General features: G+C 48.8%; 2 protein-coding genes across 5 annotated transcripts in view; both read right to left on the bottom strand.

The window, feature by feature from the left end:
• Positions 1-1,651, bottom strand: part of DHDDS (dehydrodolichyl diphosphate synthase subunit) — a 28,372-nt gene extending 26,721 nt beyond the window's left edge. Inside the window, exons 1-2 of one of the 4 annotated variants that reach the window (XM_042951283.1) lie at positions 1,474-1,651; positions 882-999 (exon numbers count right to left, since the gene is read on the bottom strand). In XM_042951283.1, the coding sequence (XP_042807217.1) occupies positions 882-944 (63 nt within the window). In that variant the 5' untranslated portion in view covers positions 945-999; positions 1,474-1,651. Of the gene's footprint in view, positions 1-881; positions 1,000-1,141; positions 1,271-1,473 lie in introns of those variants that run through there. The other 3 variants (XM_042951282.1, XM_042951280.1, XM_042951281.1) reach the window with 3 other exon arrangements.
• A 4,332-nt stretch (positions 1,652-5,983) lies between these two features.
• On the bottom strand, positions 5,984-17,210 carry LIN28A (lin-28 homolog A). The gene is made up of 4 exons (XM_042953178.1): positions 17,180-17,210; positions 16,530-16,714; positions 6,948-7,132; positions 5,984-6,261 (listed from the first exon to the last, which is right to left on the bottom strand). Exons 1-4 carry the CDS (start codon positions 17,208-17,210, stop codon positions 6,042-6,044), a joined length of 621 nt encoding a protein of 206 aa, XP_042809112.1. The 3' UTR covers positions 5,984-6,041.
• Positions 17,211-18,007: the final 797 nt, after the last annotated feature.

Genomic DNA, 18,007 nt, shown 5'->3' with positions numbered 1-18,007 from the left:
AATTTAAAAAAAAAAAAAAAAATTTTTTTTTCCAGTCAAATCATGTAGTTTGTTCTTCCCAACAAGTGACTGCAGTAGTTCCCCAAAAAGATACTTTCTACTTGCTTGCCTGCTTGAGATCACTTGGCATGTGTGTTTGAGTGTGTATGTGGGGGAGAGGGGAGCGGGGGGAGGTTAGTATAAGGCTTTGCTGACTCCTAAATTCACTGCTACCCACTGCTTGACAGTCTGTGGTTGAAAGACAAAAATCAGGCTGGCTGGCTTAAATCTCAAACCTGTTATATGGACAAAATATAACATTGTTGCGATTCCTAGAGAAGAAGCAGAGGCAAGATTTGGGGAAGTAAGGGGGTGTAGAAACTGGAATGATCATAGTCCTCAAATGGCTGAAAACAGCCCCAGTAATAGCAGTAATTAAGAACTGCTAGACAGAGTGCTATTTTTGGTGTTATGTTTCCTCTCATCCAACAACTATATAAAGTCACAGGGTTAATAAATGATACACTGGGACTTTTGGTCTGTTTGTCTGTCTCTAGAGCCCAAACTCTTACCCATCATTCTCTACTGCCACATCAAGGAAAGATTATTCTATCTACATCCAGAGAACAGTACAAGGAAAAATAGATCAAAGTTCCAAGTAACAAACTTCAAACTGTAAGGAAGACCTAACAGTCTATGATATTGGGAGGTCCTGGGGTTCTTGAAAGCATGAAAATTAGGACAATTACCTGCCAGAAACGTAGACCTGGAAGTTACCTTTCAATTCAGACTCTTCGGTTCCATTGCTAAATTCCACTTAACATCATGGATTACTACTCCATGTTAATAACAGGTTTTGACACAAGATTACCCAACTAACAAGCAGGCCAACTGGTGCTCACCTTTATGATGTTGGCACAGAACCGCTCCCAAAGTGACAACTCTCCTTCCTTGATCCATGACATAGCTCCTGCCCTGGCAGAGGATGAGCCCAGAACAAGAAGACACCAGCCCGGTAACCTTGGATAAACAAGAAAGAGAACAAATCACCAAAGCTTGCAAACAGCTTCAGATGACTGTGCAGAGTAGCCAGCATTAGGATCCAAAGACACTGGTCTAAGCCTATAACTCTTCACCACCCAGAGTTTATAGCGAATGAGACCTTTGGGGTAGAGGCCTTTCTCTAGTTCTGGCTTGGTGGACGTTGCTGCTATCCTCTTTTCCTTGGAAACTGCACCGACTTTTCTCGGACATCCAAGTCGCCTTCCTGCCACACCACAGTGCCTGCATCCTGATCCTTCCCCGCTTCTTCCTTCTCCATCCTCCCAGAGACCGTTTCTCATTCTGCGTTCCAACACACCAACCCCTTCAGGGGTTGCACCCGACACCTCCAACCTCAGAGGTCTCCCCATTATCATTCCCTCAATCATCTCCTCCACTAGCCCCTTTGTTTCTCCCACAGCCGCCCCCCACCCCCCCGTCCCGCTCAGTCACCTCTCTCCTCTCTCGCTCACCGCTTAAACCCAGCACCTGCTCCACTCCACCCGGAACCTTCCGACTGCTCCAGTGGCTCGACACTTCCTCACGACGTGGCGCTGGAAGAATATGTCATCGCCGGGCGCTGGAACACGCCCCCTCCCGCCACCCAATGGGCGGCGTCGGGCCCTGCGCCTGCGGGCTTGGAGGAGGGGCGGTGCTAACGTTCCGGCCAAAAGTCGCACTCCCGGAGGCGGGGCAGGGAAGAGCTGCGCTCACGTGACCGAGTGGGGCGGGCGGGTTCCGGGCCACGTGCTTGGGGACCCGGCCGGGAAAGGCGGGGCTGAGATCGCCTCCGGGAGCCGGGAGGTCTGTATCTCTCCGCAGATCGGGAGGCCTCGGGCGGGCTCCCCTAAAGAGCGAGAATTCGGGGATCCCCATGCCGAAGCGCAAGGGCGTTACAGCCGCTGGTGGCAGTTTAGGACTGCTGAGGAATGAGTTTGGGCGGTGTCCCGCACGCTGGAAGGCCTAGAGACCTGGCCCAAGTCTTTCAAATCCTGTATTTACTGTTTGCAGTTTTGTTTAGTGGATTTTAATCATTTGGCAAATTCCTAGTTCTAGTCAGTTTCACAGACCCAATTACTATCAATCCATTTTGTGCTGATTTAAAGCACTCATATTTTAAGATTTTCAGATTCAGGACCTACCCAGAGCAACTCAAAATGGGGTTGAGGCCAGAAAGCTCTGCTCTAAGAACGACTAATAAAATAACTGAGAGGCCATCGATTAACCTTGATAGAAAAATCATAGGCATTAAGCTCCATACCAAACCTTTAAGGAAAACTGTTGCAGGAATTTGAGCACTCACAAAAGGAACTGAGTTGTTTTCTGAAAATTAGAAAAGCAGGGAAAACAAAAACCCCACCTTTACAATTTCCAAAGAACCTTGTAGTTTCTCACTTTGTAATCTCATCCGAGGAACAAGGTAAGGAAGAGTTACTGCACTGGTAACTCCCAGTTCATCATGTGTCTGATGAAAGGGTTACTTTTAACACACATGATCAAAGAAAGCCCTAGAGATGAGTAACCCACCCATGAATAGTCTTAAGCTTTTCCATCCTTCCTGCTTTGCATCCTGGGAGCTAAGTTTCAGCCTAGCTGATTACTTCAGTTTTGCAGAAGACCATTTACTGAAGCCCTGTAATAGTTTGCTACTTTTAGCAGCTTCCATGGTCAGCTTTGACTTTTGGGCGTGAAATCTCTGGAGTGGATATGTAATTTCTTGGCCTTGTTCTGCTGTTTCTGTGCGCTTTGTGTAGTAAATGGCATGCCTCCAAGCAAGTTTTTTTCTTCTTAAATCCTTCCCTTGGGGGTGGGGGAACTAGATGTTTTAAAATACAATGTTCATTAGAAGGCTAGCACACTTGCACTCCAATAAAATGTTAACGTTTTTGTATAGCTAATCAGTGTTACTTCCTCTGGCCTCAATTTCCCTAGTTCCACATATTCCCCTCCCTGGGGTGCTACAGGGGGTTAATTAATTAAGATTTGTAAAAGGCTTTGAGGAGCAGGGGAGAAAGTATTAGGGTCTCATGCCCCAAGCCATGGCCCCATCCTTTCATCCCAGCCAGTGGCACAGGCAACCCCATTCTTATGCATGCCAAGCTCCTAATCCCCTCTTGAATGTGGCAGCTTCCAAGGAAAAGGACAAGAGGCCTTAACTAGAAACAAAAATCCACTGTAATGAGGTGCTAAGAGGACTGAATTTTCAGGATTCATTTCTAACAAAATGGCTGAACAGGAAACTTAATGGTTCTTCTGTGACTTCTGAGTCCCAATCCAAGAAGGTGGGAATTATGGAAGAAAAACACCCTAAATATCCAACAAGAGGACAGTTTCAGTACCAATAACTTTTTATTTATTCATTGGATTTTCCCAGGGTAAAAAGAGAAGGGAAAAGGGTCAGCATGTGTATTACAAAACAATAGCAAGTGGGGAAAGGAAGTACCCGGCACAGCAAAATCAACCACATAAACACCCCCCAGAGATGGAGTCACTAAAGCCCAAGGGGGCTCAGTCTCCTGCAGTTCAGAAATGAGGGGAAGGGATCAGGGAAAGAACAGATAGGTACAAGCTTTCCTACCCCAACCCACCCCCATAAGTTCAAGATTTCACACAAAGCTTTGGTTTCTAGCAGTAAACATGGAGTTACATTCGTTCGTCTCCTATTAAACAATCTTGTGGCCACTTTGACATAAGTTTCTTGCACCTGCATAAAAGTTCCTGAGTGACTTGGATTATACATTCATCTTCCCTTTCTTGGTCTCCAGACCCTATTTCTACATGGAAGGCCCCCCTCATTGCTTTTGCTTCTCTCTACCCTAAGATTAGCGATTAAAGTAGGGTTGATCCATTCAAATACAAGTGTATTGCTATGAATCACATCAAGGAATGGTCTTGACACAAGATATTAGGAACAAGGGATGGAGTGTTTATAGCTTTTTCAGGGTTTAAAGGTATATGTGGGAGGGGGGCTGTTTTGGGGAGGGGGATAGGGTAGGAGTCAAGTTTTTAGAATAGAAGATCTGGTCCAAAATAGGAAATAGGGGAAGGAAACACAAAAGAAAGGATGGTTCAAGACCACCACACTTTAAGAGGGGTCACCAAGCTATGTTCCAGATTCTCTTCCTGGTGCAGAACCTTTTGTCAAAGATGCTTTGGCTATTTTTCTCAATACAAAAAGAAGTTTGTAAACAATAAAACCCCAAAAGAACATGGAGAAGACCAACACTTTATATTTACACAAACCAGACCACCTAGCAATCACCCAATCAGCTATTCGTGAAGTCCCACAAAACCCAGACAAATACGATATAACTAGCAGTGGGGGGGGGGGGGGGGGGGGGGGAGCAGCGATTGGAGGAGACAAGAACCCAGGATCAGACACACATCACCCAATGCGTTCTATTGCATTTGCCCCGTTTCAACACAGTGAGGTAGGTTTGTGGTGATCTCACAGCATGTAAACGAAACCTTTTCTCCTTTAGCTACCACGACATTAATCACTGCTACAGCAGGGCAGGACACTGGCTCTGGGCACCACAACGCCATGGCTTATGGTCTCTCTGGAAGCCAATAAGAAAAGCCCAGAAGTTACAAAAGTTGAGAAATTTAGCCTTTGCTTCATACACCCATCCCTGGGCAGCTCAAGATGGGTACAGAGGTATTGTTCTTAAAGCTATTCTTACCAACTCTTTTTTTTTTTAACACACACACACTCACACACACACACACACACACACACACACACACACACACACACTCACATACACCCTGTTGTGCATGGTAGGCCTAGCCCAATCCAGTGAAGGATGGATCTGGTATGTAAAGTGAGTCCCGTGCCCTGGGATTAGAAGTCTGGAACAGAAATCCTTTACTATACTTATAGACAGCCCTCTCCTAACCTTGGCTTTGGCTCTGCACCTTTTGGCTCGGTGCAGCCTCTTCAAACCTTCCTGTACCACCTTTTCCTGTTCGGACCAATTTCCAATCTTCCGGTAGAAAGAGATCAAGTCATGGGGGCAACTGAGCTAAAACCTAGTCTCCCATGGAACATTGAAGGCGGAGGGGTTTTTAAGAGGACACTATGGCAGAAAAGCCAGTTCTATTTGGCAAAAATGAGGTAGTTCAATAGGCTATGCACTCCAGATAGTTGTTCTCCCTGATGATAAAACAAACAGTATTCCTGCCGTGCAGACCTGAAGCTGCTGCCGACTTATCCCTGAGATCGCTCATGTACCTGAGAACACAGTGCAGGAACGAGGGCCTTAAGATTAAAATACACAAAAGTACAAAACCAGAACATTTATATTACGAAAAAAAAAAAAAGTTAAAATGCACAAGATACGTCATTCGCACACAGCTAGTGCAGTTGGCATCCTGGAGAAAGTGGGGCCCAAGGTGCGGTCATCCAAGGGAGCAAATAAATAAAATTCTATCGGCCCAGAATGGGGTGAGAGTAAGCTTAGGAACAGCAGGTCTGCAGCTGTTCCCCCAACAATCCCATTGCTCGGGAGAGTTCTCAGCATCTTATCCCAAGAGCGGGGTAGGGGACAAGTTGTGGAAAAAACCCTGCCTTACCCTTGAGAGATTCCCTCCCACAGAAAGTAGTGCTCCGTGGGTTGGGCCCATCAATCTGGTCTCATGCTTGATCTTTACATTCTGGCATGGGAAAAATTATTACTACATATCCTTCTTTGAAAGGAAAACAACTTCCCTATCCAGACCACTTTCAGAAGCTGGAGATCTGGGGGGGCGGAGACTCAGCTAAAGCACACGGGGAGAGATTTTCCCCAGAACACGCTCACAAGCATTTGGATAGAGCATGGTTGGAGTTCATTTGCCTCACCCCTTCCCCCTACCCTGCCAAGAAGGAAGAGGGGGTGATGCTGTGGACCCCGGCCTGAGACACATGGCAGCGCCAGCTGCCCCCTACCCACCCTGTCCCCACTTTCTCCACTCTGCCGATTGATGCCTGCTCCTCAAAACTTCCTGATCACAAAAGCATAGCCCCCACCCACTGTAGCTCAATTCTGGGCCTCTGGGAGCAGGGCAGGGCTATGGATCTCTTCTTCTTCTTCCTCCCGAAAGTAGGCTGGCTTTCCCTGTGAGCTGGGGGCCTGCTGGGCTTTCAGTGGACACGAGGCCACCATGTGGCTGATGCTCTGGCAGAAGTGGCACTTCTTAGGCTGGGGTGGCAGCTTGCATTCCTTGGCATGGTGGTCTAGACCTCCACAGTTGTAGCACCTAGTACAAAGCAGGATGGTAAAGTTGAGAAAGGAGCGAGAGCAGAAGCCTTCCTCTGAGTGAGGACACCTGGGCTCTGATCAGTTACTATACTCACTCTCCTCCCTGGAAACCAATTTCCTCACTTACAAAAGGAAGATTTAGGACTAGGACTAGATACCTCTAAGTTCTTCCCTAATCTGTAATTGTCTAGATGGGATCTTCAGATTTATGTCCACTTGAAAATTCTGAAATAATCAAGGACGGGAAGTCATGGACCCCAACTGGGAACTGCAATTCACGAGATAGGAAAGACACTACCATACGCTTAAGAAACTGTACCGGTCATTCACTAAAAAGAGAGAAAATTAAAGGAGCCAGGCAACTATATGACCTGCTCCAGCACAGAGCAAAGACCAAAGAAACTAGCCACTTGGAGACCTAGTGAAGAAGCAACAGGTACATCCACCGTCTTGTTCCCATCACTTATACTTTCCCATCTGTGATCTTCTTTGCTTCTGAAATAATTAAGTGCCCTTCTCACCTACAGCCCTTTCCTCATCTCCCATACCCTAAGGCAGAAACGCCAAACACCCACACGTTGCCAGGGACTGCAGGCTTCATTCATTGTGTCTTTGGCATCCTGGCCCAAGAAAGGGGCTAGACTGGGAGAACTCTCCCTAGTCCAGCCACCTTCCCGTCCATACCTGTCTCCCTTTGATCTGCGCTTCTGCATGTTCTTCCCTTTGGGCCGCCTCTCGCTCCCAATACAGAACACCCCACCGGGGCCCGTGACCCGGATAGATTCCAGGCCCTTAGCAGACTTCTTAAAGGTGAACTCCACGGCCTCACCCTCCTTCAGGCTCCGGAAGCCCTCCATGTGCAGCTTGCTCTGGGGAAGGGAAACATGGTAGATTTTAATGTTAGTCTCCATTCTTCCACCAAAAAACTGCTTACACGCGTTCTTTAAGGTACAAGTGTGATACTATTTCCGTGTTATCAGTAAGAAATTATCCACTCAAAGAGCTACCACAATTAAGAACAAGCAATCCATGTTACATTAACAAAGAATAATCATTACATAAACAGATGCCATAACTTTTTTGCAGCTCTTCTCATTTAGACAAAAGTAGAACAGATGGAAAATTCTTAAATGTAACAGTTACGAGAAATCAACAAATAGTGGTGCCTGGCTGGCTGGGTCAGCGGAGGATGCAACTCTTATCTCAGAGTTGTGAGTTCAAGCCCCATGCTGGGTGTAGAGTTAAAAAAAAAAAAAAGAAAGAAAAGATAGGTGGCTCAGAAGGCTGAGCGGCTGACTTTGGCTCAGGTCATGATCTCGCAGTTCGTGGATTCGAGCCCCGCGTCGGGGTCTGTGCTGACAGCGCAGAGCCTGGAGCCTGCTTTGTATTCTGTGTCTCCTTCTCTCTCTGTTCCTCCCCTGCTCACACCCTGTCTCTCTCTCTCTCTTTTTTTTTTTTAATTTTTGTTTTTGTTTTGAGAGAGAGAGAGAGAGAGAGAAAGAGAGCGCGCGTGAGCGGGGAGGGGCAGAGAGAGAGGGAAACACAGAATCCAAAGCAGGCTCCAGGCTCTGAGCTGTCAGCACAGAGCCAGCGCGGGGCTGGAATGCACGAACCGTGAGATCATGACGTGAGCCGAAGTCGGACGCTCAACCGACTGAGCCACCCAGGTGCCCCCCCAGATTTTGATCTTTGCACTGAGATTGTGAAAGACAATGACCTGAGTTTTAAAAACACACACTGAAATATTTAGTGATAATGGTGCTTGATACCTGTAACCTATGATTAAGACACGATGTTACTGGCAAGTTAAAGGGAAAAGACAGTATGACCAAAGCTGATGAATCAGTAAGTTTATAAGGGAAAGCCCACTAGGAGGTTCAAGTATATATAGAGAAATCAACAGGGAAGGGCAACAGTTCAATACCGTCAAGAAAATTACCTATCTGTTTTAGCTACCAAGACAGAATTCTACACTTTTATAGCACTTGTATGCAAACTACATTCCAGAGAAATTAAATATCAAAATGTTAAAGTACGGAACAACCTGTACAAGTCAAGACAGATAGACTGATAAAACTATAAAAAGCTACTATAAATCAGTAAGAAAAAAAGAATCACAGAATATAATGCCTAATACATTTTTGGATGAATTAATGAACCAAGAGGTAAATCTGAATTGTCTGACTTGGAAAGACGACCAGGTCATACCGGTGAAGGAAAAAAGATCTAGCGTGTTTGGAACAACCCCATTAATAGACTACATGTTTATATCAAAATTTAAAAATATCGACACTTGCAGAGAGCCTGGCAGCCTTCCCCAAAATAGGGAGTTATCACATAGTTAGTTGAGAGGCAATAAACGGGTCAGAAGAACCCAGGGTCCCGATTCAAAGCTCACAGTCCATTCTACCTTGCCACTTAATGCATCAACAGCAACACATTAGTGGAAGTGACAGCCTCTCCCCAGAATAGACTTCATTATAGCTTACTCCATTAGAGTAAAATATCCAAAGAGTGTGTCAAATGTCAACAAGGTGTAGTCGTAGAAAATAGGGATCAGAGAAGCAAAAGGGATCACTGTGCACCTAGTCTTGACGTGAGGGAACATGAATAAGTAGCACTCTTATATTACGTAGGTGGTGGTTGGTAGGAGGAATATTTCAAACTGGGACTTAGGTGAGACATGCTCCTTAGCCAGCCTGGATCCCCACTTTCTCAATCGTGGACATTGTTGTTTTAATTTAGATGGCATTGCTTAAGACAAAGATTCCATGGAGGTAATTGGATAAAAGAGCATAGGGCTGAGTGCCAGACACACCGTAGAGTTCACGAAATGCTGGTTGTACCAATTTTTGGCTGCATGACCTTAGTCAATCATGCAGGTCTGGACCTCAGATCCTTCAGAGAATTGGGGGAACAGTAAGTTACCCATCTAGGCCTCTAATGAAGATTATGTGGGCATGGAAACATCGGGAATGTGCTCAGCAAATATTTCATGTATTATCTGTAGCTTTTGTCCACCGGTTCCACCATAGGAATATCCTTTCCCTTCCTTTTTATTCCCCCAGGAACAGCCAGGGGACGTGATGACCTCTCCCCTCCCCCAACGCTGATGTGAGGCAAGGGGCAGAGCATTAAGGCAGGAACTAAAAACACGGCAGAAAGGTGAAGGGCCCTTTCCCCTTTCCTGTTGCACAGAATCGACCTTGATTTGAAGGCAGATATGCCTGGTCTCTTATTCAGCTGGGATAAACCAGTTGTCAGGAGGTACAATCCCAGGTCCTCCCATTTGCCTAGTGGACTCGGAGGCCGGGACACTCCTAGTTCCAGCTGTGATTCAGCAGATAAGTGATTAAGAACAAGGGTTTGGAGTCTGAGGCCTGTTTCCTCCTTTCTGTGCTAACCTATAAAATGGAGCAAGTATTAATTTTATGGTGGCCCTATGAGGTTTTATGCATGAAGAGTAGTTAACACGTAGCCTATCACACATAAATCCTCAGTGAGTGGCAATTATCATCAACCTCTTCAGACTGGATCAGGGCAGGGTAACAGTGAGAACGGAGTGTCAAGAGGCTCAAAATTTTAACTCGGGTTTTTAGTGCTAACTGTGGAAACTCAGATGGGTTTTTATACCCATCTACACCTCCTAGGCTCGCTGTGAGAACAAGAGAATACCAGTGGGGGCAATACGAAACTGACTGGTCCTCTCAGGTCACCCACTCCATCACTGGAGGATTTGAGGTTTATTTAAGACTGTCAAATTTAAGAATGTAACCCTGCAGGGACCTTACCGCAGCCAGTCGAGATTTAGACTGGTGGTCTGCAGGGGTGGCTCCCTGCACCCCCCCCCCACCCTGCCCCTTTCTACAACACATAGTTTGAATTCCTCTCTTATCAGATAGGTAATCGCCGTGCAGCCCCACTGAGCTGGCCTCACAGGGCCAGCATCAGAAAGGAGCCTGAAATTCTTGTTACCACCCCCACCCCACCCCCAACCACACACAAAGCAGGGCCCCGCCCCTCTCCCCATCCCCTCCAAAAAAGAAAAGGCCTGGGGGGGGGGGAGGGGCAAAGCTTGAGCTCCCCCAATAGAGCCCAGCCCCAGGAAACAAAGAGTTGACACTGGTTGGTTCTGGTGGTCAGATTCCTGGAGTTCCAGAGGCTGTAGCTTCCCCGGCTCCCCCGACTCCCCCCTACCCCACATTCATCAGTTCCTTCCTCTCCATAATGGGGTTATGGTCACTGAGAGAAATGGATAGAGACACCTTTCTTCCAGTCAAGACTGCTGGGTTGGCCAAAGTCACCGCCAGCAGGCATCCTCACTTCTCCCTGCCCTGCCATCCCAGGCTTCCAGGGATAGGAGGACACAGGAACCCCTCTATGTTACCTTCGGTCAAATCCTCTATGTGGGAACCCAAATGAGGGCCATTTATTCAGGTAAATTATTTTCAAGGTTGGTGGGGGAAGCAGGCTTCCTTCCTATCTTCCTCACCCAATTTGTTCAAGGCAGGAGGGCAGGCAGCCCACAAGGAGCCCACTCCGCAGGGGAGGATGGCATTTAATCAGACAGAAAACAGTTGCAAGGAGACCTTTCTTTTTTTGGATGGCAGGGAAGGACTTAGGCCAGTTAAATACTTCGACCTTCTGCTTCCTTAATACCTCACCACGGCCTCCACCACCCTTTCCCGTATCAGATACTCCATCCAGCATCGACTGCTGGCTTCAGCAGTGGCTGATACGAAAGAGCTTAGGGAACATGGTGTTGTGAAAAGCACACAGGAACCCGAGTTTCCCACAACTTGCTCTGTGGAAGTCAGACACATGCTGGTTCTTTAATCATTTGCAAAAGCCGGGGATCAGACTTCATGATAACCAGCTCCAACATTGCCCGGTTTTAGTCACATCGCTCCTTTCTACAGAAGTGGCAAGGCAGAATTTGGGGGAAACTTGCTTTGGTCCCAGCGATCAAAGGTTGCATTCCTGGTTTTTCTGCATCACTCAGGCCCATTCCAGCTGCAGACTGTCGAGTGAGTGTCTATCCATTCAGTTCCAAGTGCCTAGCCATACACAAATATTTGTGGAATAAACCAAGTTGTCCACCACCTCAAACTGCTGATATTCATCTAAGCTTACTATAGGCTAAGGAGAGCTCTAAGCACATCACATGTTGTAATGCATTGAACCTTCATATCAAGTCTGTCAGATAGGCCTCATTATGACCCCATATTAAGCTGGTCATGGAAGCAGAGAAGTAAAGCGTTCTCCAAATTCAATGCACTGATCGCCATCAGCCTGACCCTACAGCCAGTGCTATGCAGTATAATGCAAGTCATATTTGTAAATAAACATGTTAGATGTAGATATTAAAACTTTCTGATACCCACATAGAAGTAAAGGAAGCAGATGGAAGAAATGACTCAGTCCCGAATTGTCCCCATAGTCCTACCTGGGCTTCATTCCTGAAGGTAGGGTTTGGTAGGGGCTAGGAAACCAACCGGTTCTACCAGAAGCAGTTTATTTGATGATATGTCAGGGAGGGTTGAGGAAAGAGATCTGTCTGGAACCAAAGGCTGCCAGCAGAGACAACCCCCACCAGTCACCTCTGCTCAGACACAGCCAGGACTACCAGTTACTGCCTGGAGTTCTCCACCAGATGGTGCTGCTCATCAGCTGTCAGCATAAAGGCAGCCGGAGGGAGACTGGAGAGGAGAGTTGCTTGGTTTTGAACTGTGAACCAGAGATTTATCTCCCCAGCTTCTTAGGGCAGGCATCCTCGGTCCTCAGGAAGCAGTTAAGGGGACTGAACTTTCAAGGATAGGGCGCTGACTTCTCACCAGGTCCCACCCACTCAAAGGGTGCAGAAGAAAGGGTCCTGGAGTTTTAAAGCCAGAAACCCAATTGTTCTTATGTTCTCTGCCATTTACAAAAGCCACGAACTCTTCTTGGACTTGGATTTCCTGTCTGAATTAATTTAACTCCAAGCTGAGATCATTTAAAATGAATCTGTACAAATTTCATACTGTTCCTGAAAATTCTCTCTTCCTCTCCCGTACCTCCTGACCCCAGACTTAATATAGATAGTAATTGTTACTCCAGCTTGCAGGAAGAAGGGAGGGGTGGTGGTTTTGCCTAGAGCAGTTTCCCCCAAATATAACAGGGAATTCTAGTAGGGTGAGGACCTGGTGATAGTTTGGTTAGGAATGTTCAAGAAACAACCCTGCCCTGGGGAAAGTCACTAAAAAACCACTTCCGGGGCAAGGCCGTGTCACCAGCTAAAAAGGTTCCAAGTTTCTTCTATTGAAAACTTGCTCAGGATGGTGGCACAGCCTTTACTTGGGCCACGGTCAAGAAAGCATGGCTTTTCAGAAAGACAAGGACCCAAGAAGATTCCATAATGCTCAAACTCTACCAACTTTCTGAAAATCAAAATGATTCACTTACTTTAGTCTCATTTCTTTCCTATTAAGGTGAAAATGAAAAACTAACAAATGACCACCAAACCTGTGGCTTCCAGTCCATGAGCAAAAATTAGAGAGTCCTATCTGGGTCTCAACACTTTTGACATTCACTCCAGTTCATGCTGCATGAAGCGCCCAGCCCTATTCTAGACATCAGTTCAGAGAAAGAACAGTAACACTCCCTCCCTTATTATGTCCAGTCTTTCTCTCTGGAGGAAGGCCTCTACTGACCAGGACCCCAAACTTGTCCTCCCAATTCAGGAACTCCTTACTTCTTCATATTAGTTCCTTCTGCCCACCAAGTCCATACTAGGAAACTAGACAGCTAGTCCCTTTCTTCAAAGAGCTTATAGGTCAGAGGAGGAGATAAGACCAGCACATCACTAACTAGATATGAGGTGAGTAATCAGAGGCACCAACAAGGTTATAAACCAGGTGGGAAGAAATCTCCCTCTACATTCTCCCCTCCCCACCCCATCCAGAAGATTCTTAATCCAGATCCTGCCTGAGGTCGCTCTCTCCCACTCATCCTTTTCAGAAAAAGCAAGCCACGTGGCTTCAGCTGTTTCCACAGTTTCTCTGTATTGAAATTTTTTCTCCTGACCCAAACTCGGTCCCTCGGTCCGATTTGGGATCTTCTTTTGCCTCCAGGCCTTCCAATACAGTATTTTAGCTGGAAAGCCATTTTAAACATATTTGGGTTCTGAGCAGCTGTAGAAGCAGGGAGGACTTTTCTTGTTTTCAAATTTCTACCAGTCTTGGGGGTTTGGGAGTTGAGCCACAGGAAACATGAGTTAAACCAAAACTCTTAAAATGGCTATTAAGATTTCAAAATTCTTAGTGAATCTTAGGAAAATAGTTTAGTGCTTTCTTGCACCTCCGTTCCCTGTAGAACTGCGTTTCTCAATTGAGGGGGGTTTTGCCTCCCAGGGGGCATTTGGCAATGTCTGGAGACATTTTGGGTTGTCACAACCGAGGGATGCTCTGAACAAAGAGTTATCCTTCTCAGAATATGTCAACAGTGTTGAGGTTGAGAAACCTCGGTTTAAGGGCTGGCCATCTGCCAATATTAGGATTCATAAACTCACCTAACCCTGGGGACAAGCAGAGAGTTCTAGATCTGAAAATCTGTGTCTGAATAAAAGGATTGTTTAGAGAAATCTCTTCACCTTTTTCTTTTTTTCCCCTTTAAGGGGAAGGGCAAGTTTTCTTTCCTACTTATCCACTGCTGGGGGTGCATAATGCATTTGAGAAAGAAGAGTGTGTCGGGAACCAAATAAGCCCAGCCTTGGAAAGGAAAATGTTAAATTGCTTTCCCCCCTTCTTCCTCTTTTCTTAGAAAGGGGCTTCCCGATCCTCCCTCCAGGCAGATGTTTATCTTAGGACAATTATCCTTCTCACCACATCAGGCTCCGAGGTACCCACCACCAGCAGCCAAAGGAGGGGAGGTTTTCTTGCTGAAGAGAGTGCCTTACCCCCCATGCACACACTGGGAACATTTTCCTTCCCTAGAAAAATTTTTAGGGATCATCCTTCATCTACTTAATTCTTCTCCAGTAGAGCCCCCAAGAGATATTTCACATTCCTCAAGTGCAGGGATTGTAATCACCAGTCTAACCGCTACCATAGAGTTTTGAGATCACCCCAAGCTCCGGCGCTTGCTCCATAGGCTCAGGGAACTTCCAGTCATTGTCCTTCTAGGACTGTTTCGTGGAGGGTGTTAGGGGACTAAAATTCTCGAGTCCTTATCCCAGCCCCACTCCCTCTTGATAACTTATTCCACTGTGGAATGTCCTTGGACATTCCGAGATCCCCAAGTCCAGGTTATCTCCCAGCTAACCCATCTGAAGGAGCATGGCTCAGGCTCCCCTCCCCAAAACCTGAAGGTCCCTGCTTTCCTCTATGCCATCCAATATTTTCCACTTGCTTTTGATCCTAAGGTTAAGTGGACTGAGGCACAGATTCATTTGTTCGGGAACACCTTCCTTGGGATTTGGATATCACCAAGGAAACCCAGATGATGAGGGGCTACATTCCTCCCAGATCCTATTCAGCAGCCTTTGGAAGGGAGGCAAGAAAATTTGGGGTCTCTTTTACTCCAAGCCTCCCAAAGTTGGGGAAGCTGTCCAGTCCATCTCCAGACCAAGAGATTTTAATCTCTTTGTGATCAGATAAATGGAAGAGTGGGAGAGCTGGCTACCCCGCTGAGGAGGGCCATTCAAAGCTGGTTCCTGTAATAAAGTGATTTAATAGATCTAAAGAGGCCAATTCCCTGCATTCTCCCACAATTACTTCCTGAGGGTTATCATTCACATATGTAAATGAGACAGGGAGGGGGGCAAAGCCACTAGCCAGAACTAGTTGTCTGATGGGGGGGGGGCGTTAAGACTGGGGGGGAGGTCGAGGACACAGCAAGGAGGTGGCTAAGCATCCTGCTGTATACCCTCCCAGCAGATGTTCGAGTAGTCCAGTGACTCCAAGGTACCCAACATTAAGTGCCTCCCTGCATCCCATATCTCCCTTGTTTCCCCCCACTCTGTGTCCTCATTGAAGGCCATGCTCGGGAGACTTCCCCGCTGCCTCGGACCAGTCCACCCAGGATCTCCCTTCTTCACCCCTCCCCCTCCAGAATACCATCCCTCAGGCTCCAACCCTTAATCCCCACATCCTCCTTTCCCCTCCCCCTCAGCTCCTAAAGCCAACCTCCCCGAAGTAACCCCTCCCTGCCCGGCCTGGGTGTCAACCTACTGGACCTGAGATCATCAATTTCTCCTTCCCAGGTCCAACATGAAACCTCCAAAGGTGGAGGGGACACCAGCAGCAACTTCCTTTATGTGGTTGTTATGGGTGGCTGGTGTCCCAGGACCTCTGGGACACTTCTAAGATATTTAGGAGAGGGTGAGAGGAAGAGGAAGCCAGGGAGGAGGGAAACCTGAAGTCTCTGGCTCCTTGTTTGAGGCCGGAATGTTAGGACAGCAATCAATGGCTGTCTGGGGCCATAAATGCCAAGCAGAGAATAGGTCCAGAGGCTAGCCTCCCTCCACACCCTGCCCTGCGACACTGAATTTCACCCCCACTGGGCTGCCTTGCTTTAACTGAGAACTTGGGGTTGTGACCTAACTCCCTCCCAGCCTGGACCAGGAGTCTAAGGCCTGGGCTCCTTAGGTTTTCCTTCCTGGAAGAAGTGGACGGCAAAAGCCCAGTAGGCGAACTGTGTGCCAGAGGCGGGTACTCTGAAGAGGTTTCAGGCCCCCAAACAGATTCTCCAAGGATCTGCCAAACTCACTCGGGCCTCAGGGCTTTAGTTTTGCGTGACCACCTGGGTGCTGGAAACTAGCTGACTTTTCAGCTTTACCCCTGTTTGATCCTAGAGTGGTTCGCCTGCCTCTCTCCCGCCAGGGAGCTCCATTCACATGTTAGTGAAAGACGCTGGGCGCTCAGGGCCCTGCTCAGAACCGGCATGTGCTTCCCTGGCCGGCCTGCTGGCCCTCCCCCCACCGGCAAGCACAATACAACCTTAGTTTCTGCCACATGGGGTCACCTCCCTGCCCCCTGCCCCCTTCCCAGGGGAAAGAGGTAACAGACACGTGGTAAGCCAGAGGGGTTCCGGGAAGGGGGTGGGCGTGCTGATAATCGGCTCTGCCCGCCCCCCATCCCGTTGGAATTAATGGGGACTCAGAACTGGGGTGCCAGCGCACAATGAGATCCCACGGTTTCCCTCAATCCAACAGCCGAGTCCGTCCGCCCAACCTTGAATATGCGCGCCAACATCCCCTTCCCCCGGCAAAGTTGCCAGAATCGGTCTCACCTGGTGCACAAAGACATCCACTGGGGGGTCAAGCGCGACCCCGGCGCGGGCGGTCATGGACAGGAAGCCGAACCCCATGCGCACGTTGAACCACTTACAGATGCCGGCACCGTGCAGCAGCTGCGGCTCCTCGGCCGCCCGGGCGGCGTCCTCCGGCGCCTCCTCCGGCGCCTTGGCGCAGCCACCTGGAGGTTGGGAGGGCGCTCAACTGGGGGGGCCACGGAATCGGGAGGGCCCTCTCGAGACCCAGCAGGGAGACCCGAGTGTCCAGCCCACGGGTGTGCACCCAGGTGGCTGTAGCTACCAAGAAGCTGGCGAGGAAAGACCTGTCCTGGCCGCCTCCCGCGCTCCCCAAGCTTCCACTGAAGCCAGTGTTGCCCCAAAAGTTTTGCTCCTCTTCCCACAACATGTTGCCCGGGGATAGCTGGCCGGACAGGCCCCTCCTCTTCTGGCCGCCCGCCCCCGTAGCCTCGGCGTGCACGCCGCTGGGACACCAGGGTTCCTTGCTCCAGAAATGGCCCCTGAAGCAGGAGGCCGCACAGACTTAGGGTCCTTCGGCCAGGCTGGGGGACATTTCCCAACCTCCCTTTTATGTGGATCCTGGGCGCCCCTGAAGCCTAAGGTGTCCCCAGTAAGTCCCGAGCTCGAACCTGCGAACTGCTGGTTTGACACAGAGCCCATGGTAGTCGGCTGAGCCCGCGGCCCCGGGCCCCTGGTCGGGTGGCTGCTGGCCCCAGAGAAGTCCGGAGGCAAAGGGGTGGCTCGGAGAAGAGGCTGCTACATCTTCCCCAGCACAATAGCGGTGGGAGGGCCCACGGCTTTTCAAAGGCTCCCAAATTCTAAAAGACAATGACCCAACCCCCCGCGGGCAGCCCCCTCCCCTCCCCTCCCCTCCCTCTTCTTTCCCCTCCCTTTCCTTCTGGCTCCAGCTCCGGCCCTCCCCCATCGCTGTGGTCTCTGACACCTCTGGGGTGTCCCTTCTCAGAACCTTGAGGTTTGACACCCCCTCCCCACACACACATCTGGAGATGAGAGCCGTCAGCCCTAGAAGTCTTGAGGACCCTGGAATTTGGGATCCTGTACTTTAAGGACTTAGTGGGGGTCCCCAAAGCAGCATACAGGTGGGGGGCTTGTGGGGGGGGGTAGTTTTAAAACCATGTGACTGCTCCCACACACACTCACACACCACCCCCGCCCCCCGCGCAGATAATTATACATTCCAGAGAGTTGGGGGAGGGAGGTGTGAGCCTGGCAGCGCTGGCCAATCAGAGACTCAAACCACCTGTCAAGGGAGAAATGGATGAGCCCTCCCCCTCCCCCAGCTCTTGAGCGCCCCTCCCCCTCCCTTCCCCTTCAGGCCTCCGAGCTGACCCGGCTGCTTGGAGCTGACCCGCTCTCACCCCCCACCCCCGTGTGCTTAGATAGACCTGGAGTTCAGGACACTAGGAAGCCTGGGATGGGGAAGTGGGGGGGGTGGC

This window comes from Panthera leo, chromosome C1, assembly GCF_018350215.1.
Source record: "Panthera leo isolate Ple1 chromosome C1, P.leo_Ple1_pat1.1, whole genome shotgun sequence".
NCBI lineage: Eukaryota > Metazoa > Chordata > Mammalia > Carnivora > Felidae > Panthera > Panthera leo.
The sequence above is the reverse complement of the archived record's forward strand: the minus strand, read 5'-3'. Positions and strand labels throughout refer to the sequence as shown.

Bases quoted from the DNA above. Each gene is read 5' to 3' on its own strand.
- LIN28A (XM_042953178.1), bottom strand. From the start codon at position 17,210: ATGGGCTCTGTGTCAAACCAGCAGTTCGCAG. The intron at 16,715-17,179 runs GTTCGAGCTCGG...CCCAACCTCCAG, and splicing joins GTCAAACCAGCAGTTCGCAG to GTGGCTGCGCCAAGGCGCCG. The intron at 6,262-6,947 runs GTATGGACGGGA...GCTTTGTACTAG, and splicing joins CGCAGATCAAAGGGAGACAG to GTGCTACAACTGTGGAGGTC.